We start from the raw sequence: 21,642 nt of genomic DNA, 5'->3' as shown, positions 1-21,642 counted from the left end.
TAAGTGTACTGTAATTTCCAATACCTGTTCTATTCCCAGGTAGGCGTGGCCTACCATTGTACAATAACTTTAGAAACTGCAAGTTATTGCACTGTATCAAAGGGGGCGTGGTAATTGTACCGTACAATAATTTTAGAATTATTGTAAGGTAAGAAAAGAAATCAAATCCTCACAAAATTTATCCTTTAATCAACCATTGTAAAGCTTTTTTTCTCCAAAAAAACACCTTTCAATTAAATTTGATGCCCTTGTACAATTCTTACAAGCAAGTTGAAAACAAAAAAAGTCAAAAAACCTCAATTCTAAAAAATTGGGTTTGGGTAATTTAACAATCTATCTGACTAGTAATTGAGTTTTGTGAAATCCTCACTTTAAAACTGGAATGTAATGTTACAATTTTTAAATTCTCCAAACGGGAATCTGTTCGGTTTGAATCTCTTGCTCTGAGGTTCCTCCTCACCCTGGACGCTTGCTGCAGTCAGTGGAATAGCGGGGCATCCGGAGCGCATCCATCTAGAGAATTCATCGGAGTGGAATTCTCGGTACACTCCTTGGGCGAATCCAAGATCTTTGACACGTTTGCTTTCATTTGCACACTGGATCTTTTGTATTTACGGACACCTGCTTGCGAACGATGACCAGTCCGATCCATTATTTGCTGCTCCTCAACACCAGACATCTATAGCTGGGTCGCACAAGTACGTTTGCCGCTATGATTCGAATAATTACCCTGTAAACCACCTTCCGTGCAAATGATTCGCATGAAGTTTTTCAGCTCATTAATTCCCATGACCTGATTTCCGTATCGAATTGGCACCTCAGGTGTTTCGGGCAGAGGTCTTCGATAGAATACTCCTCCACGTCCAAGGGAATCCAGATATAGATCAAAATAGTCAGCAATGCATCTCTCCCCTACAAGAAAATTTTGAATTTGTTAGCTAAGTGAACGAGTAATTGTACATCCTCACAGAGAGAGAGAGAGATTCTCTTACCAGACTGGCAGTGATGTTTAATGGTCTTGTTGCACACATTTAGCTGTCCGAGCCCACCTTTGTACGTTTTGGTTTTTCGACCCTTAAACTCAATAAAATTTCCCAGCTTATCTGATCCAATAGTAAACTGTTCACATGCTAGGTTATGATGTTCGTCACATCCACGCAGACCAAAGATTTTACATGCGTAAAAGAAAATCGTTTTCTGAAGTTGTTCTGCGTTTTTCTTTCCAAAAACTCCAACATCCCACAACTTGGCCTCGTCTTCTGGTAAAATAGGATCAGCCTGCTTCGTAGTACACCCTATGCCTTTTTCAATCAGCGACTTCATTTTTGCATCTAGAACTTTCCAAAATTCAATGAAAGTTGGGTTTTTTTCGTCTAAAAAGTTTTTATCGTACACACCGTTGTCTCGCAAAAAACGAAGTAGTCCACATGAAATCAAGTACAGGCTCTTAGGGGGGTAGTCCTTACCATCCTGTCGTCTAGCTTCTACTATAAAACGTTGTAACCTTTAATTCATTTCCTTGCTGCCCTGGAATTGAAGTTCTGGAATAGTTTCGGATCTGCCGGTTCGCCATTTCTCAAAAACATAGACCGCCCATCTAGTGTTTTATTTAGTGTTAATGTTTTCCTGGCTTTCAATTAGAGATTTCAGTTCACTCTCCGTCACTGGGGCCGCAAAACGATCACCTGATGTGGTCAGCAAATTCGAACTATTTTCATTTTCTCTCAAAAAGTCATATTCAAGCTTAAATTCACCATGCTCCAAACCTGTGTCGTACTCTGCAAGCGTCTATGTAAGGCTCATATTCTGTAATCCGTCAAAAGCTTCCATTTCGTCGCAAACTTGAGATAATGTCAGGTCGTCTATTTCCTCAACTTTGAAGTCATTATCCAAGAAATCTACGTCGCAAACTTGAGACAGTGTCATGTCGTCAATTTCTTCAACTTTGAAGTCATTATCCAAAAAATCTACGTCCATCTTTCAGCTTGATTCGATCCCGGTCTAAATTGTAGCGCAAAAAATGTCACTGAAGCTCGTGAAAATAGGCGTGCCACAAAACATTTGCAGGACCAATAGACATACAATAATTGCTGTATCTGGAAATGAAACGGGGTCGTGACCTCGTGCCCTGCGGGCACTAGTCACGCCTCCGTTTCATTTCCAGATACAGCAATTATTGTATGTCTATTAGTCCAACAAATATAACTTAACAAACAATATTGGAAATGATTGTTTCTGGGATTCTTTTAGAAGATACGAGATCATCTATATCAGTCCAATGTAGAGAAAAATAAAGACACATTGCATAATGAAATTTATTTCTGATATACATATTATTTAAATAAATAACACAATGCAATGCAGATTTTCTATATCATGTTTCACTAAATACTGACTGTACACTTTTTATGCGCCCGGATCGATAGATCCGGGGCTTATATTGTTTTAATCCTGTCTGTCTGTCTGTTTGAATGCAAACTTTAACATTCGGTATAACTTTTGAACCATGAAAGATTGAAACTTCATATTTGGTATACATACTCCACTAATTAAGCTCTTTCAAATGACACCAAGGTCAATGGCCTTGTGACCTTGACTGTGACCTATATGCTAAAAATAGCTTTTTATCTGCAAACTTTAACCTTCGCCATAACTTTTGAACCATGAAAGATAGAGACTTCGTATTTGGTTTGCATATTTAGTATGCATACTCCACTAATAAATTTCTTTCAAATGACACCAAGGTTAATGACCTTGTGACCTTGAATGTGACCTTTATGCTAAAAATGGTTTTTTCGTACTTTTGCATAACTTTTAAACAACAAGAGATATAGAGACTTCGTATTTGGTATCCATACAGTGGCTGGAACGTTATTGTTGACAACTTACACGAACGATCACGTTACACGAACGATTCCGCACGATTAACGCACAATTAAACCTGTTACACGAACGATCTTTCACGTTCACGATTCTACACGTTACACGATCTTACACGATTGTTAACGCAAACGCACGATTCTTCACTCAAAATAGTTCAAAATATTTAGGAATCAATATTTTCAAAACGAAATACGGCTTGATACTTATTTAAGATTTCAAAGAATTATCAATATTATTTCATAGACTTTGAAGAAAAAAACGGAAAATAATATTTCTGTAACTAAATATTTGCACGACTTAATATTTTAGATTAAAAATAATTATTTCTAAGGTAATTCTCCGATTAAAAAAACGGATTTTGTTCGTTCTATTAGGCGATGTACATGTATGTGGGTCGTATAATTTGATTGAATTGGATATGATGATATGCAGAAACGGGGATACGATGAACAAAAATGGCAGCATGGAATGACTTAAATCATAATTACAAATTTTATCCTTATGTTTCCAATGATTCAATGTCTGATAAACTTGCCAATTATTCAACTTTTTTATTTGCGGAAATTTAAAATTAATTAATTACAAATAGGCTCAAGAGATAAACACAGATAATCAAAACTCCCGAAAATCATGCCGTGTCCATGTATAATTGTCGACTAACTAATTATGTAAGGATTGAGAAATGTTTATTTCTTTGTAAAAAAAATATATTTATTTTCAATGAATTGATTTCAAGATTATCTTGACCACAATAAGTAAATATTAATTAAAATAAGATTTTTCAAAAATGCGTTAAAGATCTAAGTACGGTTTATCACAATATTGATCGCGCTATTTGACGAGAACTTAATATTGTACGACTTACTATATTGCTTGTTTAAGGGCGATAAATAGTTCGTTCTGCATTCTAAAATGTAAATTGCGCTTTTTCATTTTATTTGGATTTTAATTAATAAATTAAGAAAAACAAACAAGGGAAATGTTTATTTTACAAATAACATTCCGATAAAAACTTACAAAACGAAATTTACACGATTCTAAACGCACGATCTCGCACGATTAAAAACGCACACGATTGAGTCTGATACACGAACGATCTTGCACGTTACACGAACGATCACTCACGATACACGAACGATTCTACACGATTGGTTTGTCAACAATAACGTTCCAGCCACTGTACTTTACTTATCAATTTCTTTCAAATGATACCAAGATCAACTAGTGCTAATTGTAACGGAGACCGTTACAGATGTTCCCCAAACGCTCCCCATGTCCCTTATCGTGCCTTATTCCTCTAAGACCTTTTATAAATATGCTAAGTATCCCAAGATTTCATTTAAGAATATAAAAGTTACAATGATATCAACTATCAACGATATATTGTTTAACGTTTTGCATGCGCGCACACGTACATGTACATGCATATGCAAGATGATTATGGCATTTTGATTAAGCGATTAACATATCTTTCTATCCCACGAATCAAAGAAAAAAATACATATATAAATTTACCATTTTTCAAGCATATGTCATATTTTTAATATATCGATTCACATTTTATTTCTCTACTTATTTTAACCTCGGGCTCAAAGTTGGTTTTATTCCGACTACAAGGCAGGGTTAAAGTCAACTCAGGGTATCACGCCAATACCTAAGCAATCAAAATGAACTTATTCAATAGTAGTTCCATACATGGAAAAGGGATTTTCTTTCTGTTCAGAATTTTTTTTAATATTTCCTCTCAGGCCATTTTGACAACTCTGATACCTGTGCCTGGTAAATTTTATATACTTTGTAAATAAATATATAAAGGTTTTTTGACCGGAACTATTCATTTTTTCCAATGCATAGGGGGCTACTCTCTGGGTTTTACATGAGATGTTTAAAAAGACATTTGTGTCAGCTAATGTGACCTATATTGTTTAACACCTTCTTATTAATATTTTTTTCATGAATGCAAATATCTGATTATTTTACGAAGGAGCGTACATGTATACTGATTTTTAATATACCGAAAATCGCTTTTTCTGGGGATTGCGTAATTCTAAAAAAAATTCAAATAAATTTCAAAGGTGAATTAAACAAAGGATGCTTGGTATTAAAATATTATTTCAAATCAGTAGAATCAAATGCTATTTACGACATCTGAATAAATAGGCTATAAAAGGCTTATATGCCAACTTTGGTCATCTGCACTTTAATTTTAAACACGACAGGATTTGTAATTTTTTCTGTATAAATTAATAATTTCTATATACTTTGGAAACTCAAATGACATATTTTAATACACTTTCCTCGAGCTCTTTTCTGCAGTTTTCCTGAAATTTTATGTGGGTCCGAGGTGTTATTTGAGTTTAACAGTGATTCTCTACGTTGCCATTAATTTGATTTGTTTGTGTGTGTGTGTGTGTGTATGTGGGGGGGGGGGGGGAGGGGGTTATTATTATTCTTAACCTATTTAACGTTGGAGTTGAATCTTGTATCTTATTCCAAGAACTTAAGATTGATTGTGACATTTGGATGAAAGGTCAAGGTCATTAAAAACCACCACCTCTTTAACTTCTAACCTGTCAACCGAAATAAACTCTGAAAGGTGTTTCTAGATACATGTACATGTACTTCATGTTTCTTTTTACCCTTGGGTCAAGGACAAAGGTTAAGGTCGATTTCAAGTTCATAGGTCAAGGTGATTTTGGTAAATAGTTAATATCAACATTTTATTCAGGTTACCAGTGACTTTGACCTAAGTTTCAAGGTCAAGGGTAAAAAGATCTGCATGCTTCAGTATGTTACATGTCTTGACATTTAGAAGTTCTTAATTCTGCATGAACATCAAACACTCAAGTATACTGTCTTTTAATACATTGTGTGCGGTCGCATGTGCATGCACGTCCATGTATTTACTTTTGATAGTAGTATAATATAGGCAATCATTATATCTATTCATATTTGAAATTTCACCCTGTATTATTGAGAACCAAGAAAGTTGTAGGCATTTAAAGTTTTAGCCAATCAGATTGCAGCACACGTGCATGTGCGTGCGTTCATGATTATTCTTATATATCATGCTGTAGATCTCCATAATGTAAGACTATGTTCAAAATTTCAAAGGATTTTGTCAGAAAACAAAATAGATATTTAGACTTTAAGTTTCAGCCAATCGCAGCGAAGGGCACCTGCATGCGCGTGAGATCTTGCTATTTTGACCATGTCATCATGTCTATACTACTATTATATCCTTGTATTATGAGTTTCAAAGCATTTCATCCAATATTTAAAAAGTTACGGCTAAATCTATCATATTGGTCATTTCACGTGTTACACGTGCGCGCACCTGCACGCACGTGCGCGCAAAATGACCTTCGTTCCGCACATCTACATAACATACCTAGTGACCCTAAAAAGGTTTCACTTAGATCGGATGAGTAGTTTACGAGAACACTCGTGGACAAAAAAGTACCGGAGAACAAAGAAAAAATTCAGAAAAAGTAAAAACAATATGTTCCCAAACTCCGTTTGGGGAACATAATAACCTTGACTGTGACAAATATGCTAAAAATAGTTTGTTTTTTTAATATCAATTCTCTGTAATTATCAAACAATATCAATAATGCTTGGCCACGCTACATTTTCAATTTCTATGAAACTTTTTGTGTGTACTCACATTGTCACATCATTAATGGTTTTATATTTTTTTATTTCAAAAAATGTCTCGTTGCCATGGTAACGGCACCTATTGTTTCCCCTGTAAATTCTTCCTAAAATTTGACCAAAAAACGTGATTTTGTAGGTTTTACTGAATAAAAATGAGCTTAAAAGAAACAAGAGAATGGGAAAGTCTACTTTTGTTTCAAAACTACCATTATTCCTCTCTAATATAACAACATAATTTTTTAAAAACTGTAATTCTACATAATGGCTTAACAACGCTTAGCTTTGGGGATTTTGGCATTTTGCCAAATTGAGAAAATTACCATTTTAGACCTTTTTTCAAAGCGATTTTTTAATACTTTGCACACTGATTTGAAATTCAGAAAACAGTGCATTGTATAGATGGTACATAAGTTAGTTTAAACATATTAAAATATTTATGGGACACTTAAACATTTTTTTTTAAAAAAGCTGATGAAAAATTACCCAAAATCTGCAAAATTTCCATATTTCAAGGAACATATGCACATTTCATTAAGTTCATATAGAAAAGAAATGTTCCTTTCTACCTGTTTTGATGTCATTTACAGTAAAATTAGTCCATATCTAGGAAAAGTGTCATGTAAAAATATTCACATCCCATTTCCAAGAGCATTAATACATGTAAATATGTTCTTAGATAGGAGAACTGTGAACACCTGCACAAAATGCCCCCCCCCCCCCTTTCCGTAAAATTGACAATTTTGAAGTACATGTAGACTAACCAGGGCATGTTTCAAGTTTCCTGAAACTATCCCCTTAGATTGAAACTAATATGAAATAAAAATTTTCCCTATCCATTCTCTATTACTATGGAAACAGGAATGCAAGATTTGTTACCATGGAGACAGGAATACCAGATTTTTAACCAAAATGGCTGCGTTTAACGTAACGATATTCCCAAAACTACACTTATTTACTCTTTTATAAAACCTGTGTAATGAGTTAAATGTGAATGTGAACTAAATTTTTTGGCATCTTAAATTTGCATCTTTATGATGTTGCAAAAATATAATGCATTTTGTAATGCTATGTCAAGTAACTGCAAAACCTTGTGGCTTTTACTTTTTCAAGATTTGGTCAAACTTGAAAAATTCTGAAATGAAACTAAAACAAGCAGGACATTCATAATATTTAATCATTTCAACTTGTTACTTTGTATAATTATTCATTAAATTCATGGGCAACTGCAAACCACAGATACTTTGAATAAAGTCAAAAATTTACCCCCCCCCCTTCTGATTTTTTCTTTTAAAACTTATGAAACACGGCTTTAAACTTGAGAAAAGTTACATTGGTTTAAAAAAAATCACATCCTCTTGGGTAAGCCATCTTGGATTTAAACATAAATATCCAACAATGAAAAACTTTAAACATAGTGTTTGGCATATAATAAATAATTAGGTTTGCAATGGATCTTTTGTATTCTGTAAAGTCAGTTGAAAGAATGCCCCCCCCCCCCCCTCAATGAGACACTGTCCCCCACAAGTATCATTTTAAGGAAGTTCTTCCTTTCATTTTATTAGGTTCCTGCCAACATCTCATCACACCAACTATATCAATCTCCTTTTCTTTTTTTTCACATGTAAATATAAATTCTGAAAACAAGAGAACTTTTCGCTTTTTTATTTTTATATATGCAACATTTAGAGTACATGTATTCTCAACTAAGGTACATATCATTAGATTTACGTGACAAATTCTACTGTTTCTGCTGCTCTGAAAATCTTGTCTCTGATTTTTTAATTTTAGAGTTTTTGTTGGTCAGGCATGTACCAGTAATGACCTACATTGACATACGCAAGTAACACTGATAATTAGTTAATGAGAATTATGCTGAGTTGAGTTTTTTTGGCAAGGTACAGGATAAAGCTTGATAAGTTCTAAAACATATTGTTATACAGCATAAGATTTGAGGATGCCATCACATAATATGATAAACATGTTCCTATTATATTTGAACTTTGACATCTCAAACACTGATATCTTGAAGACAGTGGGTATAAGTATGTTGAAGTAGGTTGGAATTCAGCTTTCACTTGCCTGGTTTCAAACCTAAAATATGGCATCCCTTCTCAACCTGCAATGGTAAATAATTCCTGCACTTTCCAATATACACTGATTTCAAGCTAATTAAATGTTTATGTAATCCTTTAGAAAGTTGTTTTCTTTATTCTAGTATAATAATTCTTCTGTTACTGGACAGGTATTAAATTTTGTTTAAAAAAAGAAATAAGCAAGGTTTAAATTTAGATATAAAACTGAAATATTTTTTAACAATTTAAGGACAGATGATACAAACAAACTTTTGTCAAAGAATTTGAAAATAACAACTGGGGTCATGTTTAAATCAGTAAAATTAATAACTTTCTTCAAGTACTTTTTAATTTTTAATTCATATTTGCATAAAAATGGAATTTGAAGTGAAAAATATTTGTATAGATTAATAAGGATAGTTTCAAGAGGGCAGACTTTTGAACATCACAGAAGGTTTACAATTTCTTAATATTCTAGAAATTTATTAATAGCATCATTAATTTGCAATTGAATTATGCCAAAAAATATATACCAATCCAGGCATCCATTTTTTGTTTGTATCATCTGTCCTTAATTTACTTTCATATTTTAAGAATGGTTACCTTGAAAAGAACAAAATCTAGGCTGTCCACTTTCTTGCAGAATGCACTTGAACTTCAGTCATGGCCTATTTGGTCCTGTTTTGGTTTACTGGTCTTACTTTTTCTTTATTCATCTTATATGGTAAATCCTTTGATGAAAAAATGATGAAAATAATTATTTTCTTAGGAACATGATCAAAAGGAAAATTCATTTCATTCATACACAGACATGTTCATGTGTGTGATCATCTTACCAGTAGTGAGTATTTGCCTGAGTATCAAATAATTTGTTTAGAATATTATAAAACATGGTCAGTGTTTATAAAACAAATATCATTATAAATCAGAGGTGAATATTCTACATGTACATGTATATAGTTTTATTATACCCTCCGCTTGAAAAGTGGTAGGGTATACTGTAATCGGTATGTCCGTCTAGCTGTACTTCCATCTGTCTGTACGTTCGTCTGTCTGTTACGCTTTAGGGTACCCATCTCTTATTATCCGTAACTCCTCTTATACCACTGCAGTGAGTGAAATTTAATGAACCTTTCACAGAATCTTTATTACATATTGCCATTGTGCACCTCCCATTTTACTTTTTGATTCGACACATATTTTGGGTTTCCCGGCCACAGTAAAACATGGATTTGTCATCAGTTATAACCATATGGGAGGCAGTGGGTATCATTTAGTGAGCTCATTGCTCACAGTACCTCTAGTTAAATTTTGTTTTAACACTAATACATATGTACAAGTGTACATATATATTTTTTACTGTTTGCTATTTGAAAAGATTATTATTATTCACACAAAATTGAACTATAGATTATACAGTACCGGTACTTCACAGACGAATGAAAGAGTCTATATAAACAAAAATAACTCAATATTTCCAGCACATTCTTAACCTAGATCTATTTTGTCAATACATATAGTACAGTTTTGGATATATATAATAAATTTAAAGTTTAAAAGATAGAAGCTATTATAAAATAAAACAATGACATCAAAACAAACATGCTGTTTTCCTATTTTCTGCTTATGAACCATGACCATATTTAAACCAGAAGTCTCTGTCGAGACTGTAGCTCTACTGGTTTGTACTTATAACAAAGGATGAGAAAAGAAGCCATTGCCATCAGACCAAAACTGTAGGATGACTAGCGTTTTAAAGGAATTTCAAGAAAATTCTATTTTTAGTAACCATGGCAACACCGTTCATCGAAATCAAAAACCGATGCACTATTTTATGTATCTTAGTGTAGTCTACTTGTGTGCCAAGCAATATTGGAATCAAATCAAAACTGTAGGAGGAGTAGCGTTTTAAAGAAATTTCAAAGAAAATTCTATTTTTAGTAACCATGGCAACACCGTTCATCGAAATCAAAAACGGATGCACTATTTTATGTATCTTAGTGTAGTCTACATGTGTGCCAAGTAATATAGAAATCAAATCAAAACTATAGGAGGAGTAGCGTTTTAAAGGAATTTCAAAAAAAATTCTATTTTTAGTAACCATGGCAACACCGTTCATCGAAATCAAAAACCGATGCACTATTTTATGTATCTTAGTGTAGTCTACTTGTGTGTTATGTGATATTGAAATCAGACCAAAACTGTAGAAGGAGTAGCGTTTTAAAGGAATTTCAAAGAAAATTCTATTTTTAGTAACCATGGCAACACCGTTCATCGAAATCAAAAACCGATGCACTATTTTATGTATCTTAGTCTAGTCTACTTTTGTGCCAAGTAATATTGAAATCAAATCAAAACTGTAGTAGGAGTAGCGTTTTAAAGGAATTTCAAAGAAAATTCTATTTTTAGAAACCATGGCAACACCGTTCATCGAAATCAAAAACGGATGCACTATTTTATGTATCTTAGTGTAGTCTACATGTGTGCCAAGTAATATAGAAATCAAATCAAAACTATAGGAGGAGTAGCGTTTTAAAGGAATTTCAAAGAAAATTCTATTTTTGGTAACCATGGCAACACCGTTCATCGAAATCAAAAACGGATGTACTATTTTATGTATCTTAGTGTAGCCTACTTGTGTGTTATGTGATATTGAAATCAGACCAAAACTGTAGAAGGAGTAGCATTTTAAAGGAATTTCAAAGAAAATTCTATTTTTAGTAACCATGGCAACACCGTTCATCGAAATCAAAAACCGATGCACTATTTTATGTATCTTAGTGTAGTCTACTTGTGTGCCAAGCAATATTGGAATCAAATCAAAACTGTAGGAGAAGTAGCGTTTTATAGAAATTTCAAGAAAATTCTATTTTTAGTAACCATGGCAACACCGTTCATCGAAATCAAAAACGGATGCACTATTTTATGTATCTTAGTGTAGTCTACATGTGTGCCAAGTAATATAGAAACCAAATCAAAACTATAGGAGGAGTAGCGTTTTAAAGGAATTTCAAAGAAAATTCTATTTTTAGTAACCATGGCAACACCGTTCATCGAAATCAAAAACCGATGCACTATTTTATGTATCTTAGTGTAGTCTACTTGTGTGTTATGTGATATTGAAATCAGACCAAAACTGTAGAAGGAGTAGCGTTTTAAAGGAATTTCAAAGAAAATTCTGTTTTTAGTAACCATGGCAACACCGTTCATCGAAATCAAAAACCGATGCACTATTTTATGTATCTTAGTCTAGTCTACTTGTGTGCCAAGTAATATTGAAATCAAATCAAAACTGTAGTAGGAGTAGCGTTTTAAAGGAATTTCAAAGAAAATTCTATTTTTAGAAACCATGGCAACACCGTTCATCGAAATCAAAAACCGATGCACTATTTTATGTATCTTAGTGTAGTCTACTTGTGTGCCAAGTTATGTTGAAATCAGACCAAAACTGTAGGAGGAGTAGCGTTTTGAAAAATTGTTTACAGACAGACGGACAGACAGACAGACAGACAGACAGACAGACAGCTATACAGTTGAGAGGTACATTGTGCATTTTACGGAAGGTGTGGGGTTATAATTTTGCTTTGTGGGGTTATTAATAGTACAGTGGTGACTTGAGAGGTTTCATTAGGAATTCAAACAAATGGTATATTGTGGGGTTAAAGGTCTATATTTGTGGGGTTAAAGATCTATATTTGTGGGGTTAAAGATCTATATTTGTGGGGTTAAAAATAAATTATTTAATATCAAGTCAACTTTTCGGGCAACTAATTATAAGTACTTAAAATTGTTACTGTTTATCTGAAGAACTTAGAACGGATATTGCAATAACTTTTTTTCAACTACTACCTAGCAGTAACAATGCAAAAAAATGTTTTATTTGAGGATAACTGTTGCATCAAAGTAAATTAACCCATCATGTTTTCACATAAAGATGATAGACAAGAATATTCCAGAGAGTGTTAAACAAACAACCCCACTATGCTATATAGAAATAACAGACAACACTAACCCCATAAATTATAAGACAAACAACCCCAGTGTGTACTCTTATAAAGATAATAGACAACACTAACCCCATTAAGTGTTTGGACAGCAACCCCACTATGTATTCTTATAAAGATAATAGACAACACTAACCCCATAAAGTGTTTGGACAGCAACCCCACTATGTACTCTCATAAAGATAATAGACAACACTAACCCCATAAAGTGTTTGGACAGCAACCCCACTATGTACTCTCATAAAGATAATAGACAACACTAACCCCATAAAGTGTTTGGACAGCAACCCCACTATGTACTATCATAAAGATAATAGACAACAATAACCCCATAATGTGTTTGGACAACAACCCCACTATGTACTCGCATAAAGATAATAGACAACACTAACCCCATAAACTGTTTGGACAGCAACCCCACTATGTACTATCATAAAAATAATAGACAACACTAACCCCATAAAGTGTTTGGACAGCAACCCCACTATGTACACTCATAAAGATAAAAGACAACACTAACCCCATAAAGTGTTTGGACAACAACCCCACTATGTACTCTCATAAAGATAATAGACAACACTAACCCCATAAAGTGTTTGGACAGCAACCCCACTATGTACTTTCATAAAGATAATAGACAACACTAACCCCATAAAGTGTTTGGACAGCAACCCCACTATGTATTTTTATAAAGATAATAGACAACACTAACCCCATAAAGTGTTTGGACAACAACCCCACTATGTACTCTCATAAAGATAATAGACAACACTAACCCCATAAAGTGTTTGGACAGCAACCCCACTATGTACTTTCATAAAGATAATAGACAACACTAACCCCATAAAGTGTTTGGACAGCAACCCCACTATGTATTTTTATAAAGATAATAGACAACACTAACCCCATAAAGTGTTTGGACAGCAACCCCACTATGTACTTTCATAAAGATAATAGACAACACAAACCCCATAAAGTGTTTGGACAGCAACCCCACTATGTACTTTCATAAAGATAATAGACAACACTAACCCCATAAAGTGTTTGGTCAGCAATCCCACTATGTACTGTTATAAAGATAAAAGACAACACTAACCCCATAAAGTGTTTGGACAGCAACCCCACTATGTACTCTCATAAAGATAATAGACAACACTAACCCCATAAAGTGTTAGGACAACAACCCCACTAAGTACTCTTATAAAGATAATAGACAATACTAACCCCATAATGTGTAACAACCCCATTATGTTCTTATATAGATAAAAGATAACATTAACCCCACAAAGTGTTAGACAAGAACCACAATATGTTCTGATAGAAAATATTAGACATCTTAGTAACCTCAGAGTGTTAAACAAACAACCCCGCTGTATTTTCATGTAACAGATACCAGTAACCATATGAATTTAAGTGTTTGAAAACCCCAGTATGTTCTAATATCAAAAAAACTCTACCAGGGACTGGTAATAAAAGAACAAAAACCCCCACTATGTTCAATCGCAACTTCTCGAGCCTTTCTGACTAGCTGACAAATGATCTCGAATGTATTAGTTAGACGCCATGGCAACAACCCCCCCCCCCTTTTCATGATCTTCGAAATAAATGCATGAAGACCTTTTATCTGTGGAATATGGAGTTTAATTTTATTCAATGCTATGATATTACATAAAACTTACTATAAAAGGGACTTCTTACTTCCTCTATCGAAAATTTGAAAAACAAGAAAAACATAACCTTTAACATCAGGTGATGTTAATACATTCGAGGTTGTTTTTCCGAACTCTGACGGAAAGACCCTGAGTGAGATGATACAATTGCCAGTACGTCATATCCTTTTTTTTTTACTATTAAAAATACCAAACTATACTCATAATACCTTTTCCTATTTTGATAACATACTTGAAAATTTGTTTTAAATATTTTTCAAACTACTTTTTAATTGGATAATCTCTTTATCTGAACTGTTTTTTCTAATGGGAATTTTTCCTTTGAATCTGCTGGTGCATGAATTTGAAGTGTACATTATGCATCAAAAGCATACATAATTTCATTGTAAATTAATAATAATAAATAAAAGAGATTACCCTGATTTTTTAAAAAAAGATTTAATCAAACTTTTCAGTTACTCGACAAGATGAACACAGATAAGAAACATGTCAATAAATGTAGAACACAGAAAAAAACCCTCAAAATTTGAGACAATCTTCATAAATGTAAAAAACAAGTATATAGTGAGTTGTCAAATAACTGTAAAACTTGCATGTTGTTGCTACTTATTTTAAACAAAATATATTAATTTAAATGAAGTTTTAAGAAAAAATGTGTAGTCTAATATCTCATCATTTTGCATTTTAAAATTGATATTAAAACAAAAATAACGATGTACATCCTTTTGGAAAATATACTCAAACTTACAGCTGCACCCCCACTCCCATCCCCTAAAATAAAATGAAAAAAAAACAACAACAGGCAATTGATTAACAATTTTCAAAAAAATAAAAATCAAACAACATAAATGTACATTTCAGTTTCATAATTATTTCTCACATTTAAAATGAGATCGCTAATTAAAAAAGACGAAAACTATGACTGTTTCTTAATGTATAGAAATTCACCATGACGAATGCAGTGTTCATAAAAGATCCTTTTGTCTTAAAGCTGAACACTACTCATAAACATAAGTAATCAGAGATTACATAGCTCAATTCAAAAAATGATTACTTCAAGTAAGAAACGGTCTCACATTTAACTAATAATCAAGAAGTTAATTTAAGGTTTGCAGTAACTTGAGAATAGACATCCAAATACTTGAAACAAGTTGCCCATCAAGAAAATGTCATTCAATCCACGACCCCTGAAAATGTTATCTTTTTAAGATCAACTATCAAAAATCGATTCATCTTCTTTTTCTGAAAAGTAAGTCAGGTCCTAAATGTCGCCGTCTGGAGAAGACAATGGCAAGAATGAACCCGGATTGTGCTTGTTCTTCTGAAAAGTCTTTCATTCATACTTCATGTATACCTGTCAAAAAAAAATACAGTAAAATATATTTCTAAATGATAATGTTCAATTTTTTTTTTACAGGCAGGGGATGACAAATCCCATTGCCTGACGCCCGGGGCTAGTGAATTTTAGGGTTGGGCAAGTGAAATTTTATCAACCACTTGCCCGTGGGCAAGTGACTTAATCAATTATCAAAACTAAAATCAATATCTATGCCAATGTTCTACTCAGTATTTTTTATATATAAATTTTTAATAACAGTATAATTTAATGGTAGGGCAGGCAAAAATTCAGGTAGGGCAAGTGAATTTTGACCATGTACTTGCCTTTGGGCAAGTGCCTTAAAAATCCATTTGTCAGCCCCTGACAGGTTATGTTTTAATTTATTGTAAAATAATATTGTTGTCTTGATTTTATGGGCACTTATAACATGTACTAACCATCAATCTGAATGTCTTTGATAGTTGCTTTCCTTAAATTTGTGAACTATATTCAGATCACAAATTGTGTGTTCAAGTCATAGGTTTGTTCTTTCAACTTTATGAATGTCCGACGCCTGCTGGTGTTGCTGCAAAAATAGAGCGGCCTAGATCATCAAAGTTCCACTTATGTTCACTTTCAGTATCTGAACTCTACAAAGGAATAAAGAAGCAAATGTTTATTTATATCACATACAAAAATTCCGAGTTACTATTAAATTAAAATTCATCGAAATTTATTTAAAGCATAGTTGTCATGTACTGTGAACTACTTTCTTATATTGGTAAAAGGTGAAAAAGTACAGTCAAACTTGTTTTAAGCTTTGGGAAGTCCAGAAACTAGCCACTTAACACAGGTGACCTCTTATTCCAGTTTGCCCAAGAAGTAGCCAGTCAGTCAATAAATAAACAGCAATAACCACTACAGTTGATTTAATTAAACATGTCAATTTCACAAAACCTTTGTATGTGTGTATACATATATTAATCCATGCCTATTTAAAAAAAATATGAAATTAAAGAATTCCAAATTAAATTTTTAAGGTTTTGTGCATTTTTCTGTTCCTACAAAACAGTTCATAAGTGTTCAGAGTTCCAGAAACGCACCGGTCCACCGGGGATCCCCGGTGAACTTTGAATGGGACCGGTAAAATCTTAATTTTATTGGTCAAAATGTCCGATGGTTTTTTTTTTTTTTTACAGACTGTATAACCTTTACATATAATCTTAACAAAATCATTTAATTCAATTGTCCTGACAATAAACAAATGAAAAACTAAAGGAATGAAAAAAAAAAAACGTCAGGGCATCGCCAGAACTTGTTTAAATAAAATGTAGACGTTGATTGTCTACTATAAAAAGCTACATATTAAAATAATAATTTCCATAAGTCTGGGAGGAAAAACAGCTTTAAAAACACTGTCAACAAATATTTTCCCTGATAAATATATGCACTCTGTAGTTCTGACAGTAAAAAAAATGTGACAATCTACTTTCGTTTTGAAGGACGAATTTGCAGGGTTGCAAGAGTGCCTGCTATTTCTGCTTGATTACAGACAATTTGTTACCATTTATTATTTTCTCTATAATTTAATCTATTAGCATGATAATATTATACCAACTTCTGGATTTTTTTAAATGTATTTGATAGCATTTAAAATACAAGCGCGTTTTTCCCCTTTTCTAAAAATAGCGGATTGACTTGAATGTAGTAAAACGACAACAAATTCACTTAAAATCATCATTTTCATGATAAATTTGCATATCTTTATATCATTAGTACATATTTTTAACTGTGTGGAGGTTGTATAATAAATTTTAACTAGTCAGAAATATCGGGCGTTTTACCAGGCTTTTTAAAACGAGTTTGATATTTTACGTAATATTTTTCCTGGCACATAAAATACAAAAATCCAAAAGAAATAAGCCTGGAAAACAACATATTTTCCAAACAATCAACCAAGAGTTGTCATGTTGCAGATTTTATTTTTAAAAACATTTTAAAAATCTGTCAGAAAGGACATAATAAATTTATACGATGAATTAAGCGTTGGTCATCACACGCCTTCGGCGATGTCAAATCCTGCATACACAGGCCTTATACAAAATATTTCAATAATTTTTTTTTTAAATCTGCCATCTTTTTATTTACACATATCATTTATTATATCGTTACAATTTCCAATCCTATAATATGTTAAATTTACATACAAAAAATTAATGTCCGGTAAATTTTACAACTGTCCGGTGAATTTTAAATATTTACAAGACAATTGTCCGACATATTTTTGACTAGTTTCGGGAACTCTGAGTGTTCTTTTGTAACATTCAAATCATTCAAGAAGAAATACATGTGCCTTACTACTATCTATTTTTTTAATAATAAAAAATATAAAAGCTTTAATTAAAAGACAGTTTAATGGTGAATTAAATAAAGTATAAAAATTTATTTCAGTAAGTGTCAATAAAATTTATTTAAAAACTTCACTTTAATATGTTCAGGTAATGATCAGCAGTGTAACCCCCCCCCCCCCCCCCTTCAATTAATCCTCGATCAACTACTTTGCTGAAGTTTTTAAAGTCTGGTAAATTTTTAATATTATTTTTATAAAGCTGTCGGAATTTCTATCTAACATACAGACACACACAAAAAATTATTCAATTGACCAAAGATTTGTATTAACGCAGTTTAAAATCATTCTACTACAACACAGGTGTCAAGTGCAGCAGAGCGTAACTAATCCCTATCGATCGTCTCCTGATGGTGAAATTCACGAGATAATCATGCTATACAAATCATTTGTTTTGACAAGAGTTGCAATTAGAGCTTCTACACGGAATCAAAATCTAACAGGTGTGAAAATACTGATAGACCTGTATTAGCTAAGTTACATACTCTCACTGTAAATTTTCAAAGTAATGATGAATTAATATTGTAAATTACAAAATGAAGCTTTAACCTTGAATTTCTTTAAGTTTAGATATAGAAAAACTATTAATTGTGATTTAATTCTTTTAAATTTTCAATGGTCGATCTTGAAAAATAAGTACAAATTGATCTTACAGGACAATTATATTTTTTCCATTAACACAAAGAGAGTTATATATACGTATCTAAAGGTAATTTGTCTAATTTCTATAATAGGTGAATTTTTTTATCCGGCACATAATTACACAAGCGACTGTGTAAGCAATGTGACATATTGGGTATTTTAACAACTGATTAAAATGTCCTACACTCATTTTAAATAATAAACATTGATTGTCATTTATCAAATTGATATACCACTAAATTTTACAACCTAATTATACAACCCCATGTTGATTCCTACGAAGCCTACTTGATGCGAAAATTTATTGCAGTGACATTAATTCCATTTTTCCATTCTGATTTTTTCTCTATAGATTAAGGTACGATTACAAGAACATGTAAACAAATGTGTGAAGAGTAGATAAACAATTGGTACGTATCTAGAATGAATTGAGAGAGAGAGAGAGAGAGAGAGAGCAATTATACTACGAAACAGGATAAAATTAAAGCCAAAAATATTCAATTTGAAAAAATTTAAACACGGATGATTTAAAAATTAATCGGAAGGGGCGGAAGAGGCGTGAAAAATCCAGAGATTTTGTCTCCCGTCGGAAGAATCACATGTATTTATGTTATGAGATATCTGCATGTAATTACCATAGATATAGAGAAAATTCGAATTAAGAAAAAAACACGATCGTTTTTTGAAGTAAATAAGCCAAGTAGTACTCCAACACGGATTAAATTATGGAGATTTATTGACAGTTGGAGCATGTTATATGGAAAATTTAAATGGTTTGGATTTTTGTTGCAAAAAACGAGTGAAAATACGTACCAGGTTTGCTTTGCATGTATTGCACGTGTATAAATAATATTATCTTTTTTTACTGGCCAACGGGGCGACCCTCTTGCAGAAAACCACTAGCCCGACCCCCGGGTATCGGTCGATTTTCATTGCAGACCTCTGATTAAAAAAAGAACTATCAGTGCATTCAATAATTATAATTTTTTTCACAAAAGCCCGTTTTCAATCGGTATGTGTTTATGTGGACTACAAGTGTCCTTTCCTTGACTTTAAATAAATTCTACAACTGCATAATGTACGTATGAATCATATCAAACAACTTACAAAGCTTTTTTTCAATGTGGTGCAACAAAATAGTAAGACTTACTGCATTTGCTTTTTGTGTTTCCGAATTTCCTCACTGCTAATCCAAACACAGCTACTTCCGTATTCTGCGCATGCGCAGTTAGTTTTAAATATATGCGCATGCTCAGGTATTCGGAACTCCTCGATTCAATTACCGAACTCCTCTAAACAGCAGATTTCTGAATGTCTGAGCGTTTTGGGCTAAGGACATGTCCAAAATTTGGACAAAGTCTTTGTGAGGTTAAATCTAATTTTAGGTTTTTCGACCTCATAGAGTAATTTTGAACGTAATTAGACCTCTTCATTATGGGGTTAACCCCACAGTACCCAAAAAACCCCACACTGCTGGAAAATACGTTAATTTTACCCCACAATGTACCTCTCGTAAGAACAGACAGACAGACAGACAGACGGACGGACGACGGACACCTTACTATCGCATAAGCTCTTCTGGTCTCTGACCAGTAGAGCTAAAAACTTAGCTACTTTATGTTTGTGCTCAAACATTATAAACGTTTGATGCACTTTTTTTTATAGAAACAAACTTGCTCTGGTTAAATATTTTAACAACACAATTCTGTAAAATATGTGCCTAATGCCAATAAAGAATTGAAATAATAGGATAAACAATGAATGAAAACTGACAGAAGTGGAAATTTATATCATAAAGATAAATAATATTCACTGAAAAGTCTCTCTCACCACATCATAAAAAGTAAACCTACTTAATGGCACAGATTTTATACAATCTCTATTTCGGGGGAGGGGGGAGTTCAGCTGTATCAGCAAGTGATGTTTATATGCTTCAAATTCATTTTTATTAATAAAAATAATTAATTCATTGGTCAGAAAGTCAAACTGTCAAAAGGTATAGTTCGCTTGATTTGATAAGGACCACTGACCACTACCGGTAAAACAACTGTGTATTGTAAGGCAAATAAAATTAAGAAAATATGCATTTGTTAATCTTGAAATTTTTGTAATGCTCAGTATATACATAAATTTACCTTCTGTCTTCATTGTTTAAGATGTCTAGCCTTCTTTTCTTCTTCCAGACTGTAAAACTTTGATGAGATCTTTCGCCAGAAAATGTTCATTGCTGTTTACTAAATACACATTGTACCTCCAAACGTTAGAGAGTAGTTCAAGGGAAGTAATTAGGAAGCAAAAAATGCTTCAAAATGTAGAAAAAAGTAATCTTTACCTTTGAATTCCTTTTACATCTTTGAGTCTCCCACCAATATTTTACATATTTTGATATAATCAAATATCAGCCTTTCATAATTAATTACTACTAAATTTGTAATCCGTGTGCCTTTTTTGTTTTAAGCCTCCAAAAACTCCACTAAACCAATCACATATCTGATGTTATAATATGTAAAATGGCCATTTACTATTGAGAGATTAAATTAAAACTACAGATATAATTACTTTAATCTGTAGGATTAAATCTAAATAATGAAAACATATTAAGTTATCCCTTTTCATTTCTGGACACAGTTTTTCTTGATAAGTACACGTTTTTCAAAATTAACGAAATTGAGAATTTTGCACCCCGTTTCTATGGCAACCAAGGGTCTATTTCATAAACCCACTTTAGATTTTACAATCAATGACATAGCTGTTTAAAATTATTATAAAAAATCAAAATGTTTTTCTATGCGTGGCCAACCAATTTTGATAATTACAGAGAATTGATATTAAATTGTTGCCGCCGGGCGCATAGTTTTTCACAAACACATCTTGTTTGCATTATTATTGAAACATCTTATATTAACAGCCAGTACTTGGAAACTTAAAAAGATCTCTCGTGCTGACGTTTAGTATTAAATGAACAATTAATGACGATTTTTAATGTCCT

The 21,642-nt window shown here is 32.7% G+C and overlaps 1 protein-coding gene, 2 long non-coding RNA genes and 1 pseudogene across 3 annotated transcripts; all 4 read right to left on the bottom strand.

Moving 5' to 3' along the window:
- Positions 1-371: 371 nt before the first annotated feature.
- Positions 372-1,323, bottom strand: LOC134271063 (uncharacterized). Its single transcript, XM_062753320.1, has 3 exons — positions 993-1,323; positions 730-912; positions 372-568 (listed from the first exon to the last, which is right to left on the bottom strand). Exons 1-3 carry the CDS (start codon positions 1,321-1,323, stop codon positions 372-374), a joined length of 711 nt encoding a protein of 236 aa, XP_062609304.1.
- Positions 680-1,977, bottom strand: LOC134271060 (uncharacterized; annotated as a pseudogene).
- Positions 1,978-8,210: 6,233 nt separating this feature from the next.
- On the bottom strand, positions 8,211-21,034 carry LOC134271057 (uncharacterized). Its single transcript, XR_009992946.1, has 3 exons — positions 20,789-21,034; positions 9,216-9,343; positions 8,211-8,656 (listed from the first exon to the last, which is right to left on the bottom strand). It is a non-coding gene; the product is annotated as an uncharacterized LOC134271057 (long non-coding RNA).
- On the bottom strand, positions 14,714-20,203 carry LOC134271056 (uncharacterized). Its single transcript, XR_009992945.1, has 3 exons — positions 19,804-20,203; positions 16,063-16,254; positions 14,714-15,640 (listed from the first exon to the last, which is right to left on the bottom strand). It is a non-coding gene; the product is annotated as an uncharacterized LOC134271056 (long non-coding RNA).
- Positions 21,035-21,642: the final 608 nt, after the last annotated feature.

Source organism: Saccostrea cucullata, unplaced genomic scaffold (genome assembly GCF_032062105.1).
Source record: "Saccostrea cucullata isolate Sc308-1 unplaced genomic scaffold, CSIRO_AGI_Scuc_v1 ctg2035, whole genome shotgun sequence".
NCBI lineage: Eukaryota > Metazoa > Mollusca > Bivalvia > Ostreida > Ostreidae > Saccostrea > Saccostrea cuccullata.
Note: the sequence above shows the minus strand (reverse complement) of the source record. Positions and strands in the feature narration are given on the sequence as shown.

Bases quoted from the DNA above. Each gene is read 5' to 3' on its own strand.
- LOC134271063 (XM_062753320.1), bottom strand. From the start codon at position 1,323: ATGAAGTCGCTGATTGAAAAAGGCATAGGGTGTACTACGAAGCAGGCT. The intron at 913-992 runs GTAAGAGAATCT...ATTTTCTTGTAG, and splicing joins TAAACATCACTGCCAGTCTG to GGGAGAGATGCATTGCTGAC. The intron at 569-729 runs GTAATTATTCGA...AACGTGTCAAAG, and splicing joins CACGGAAGGTGGTTTACAGG to ATCTTGGATTCGCCCAAGGA.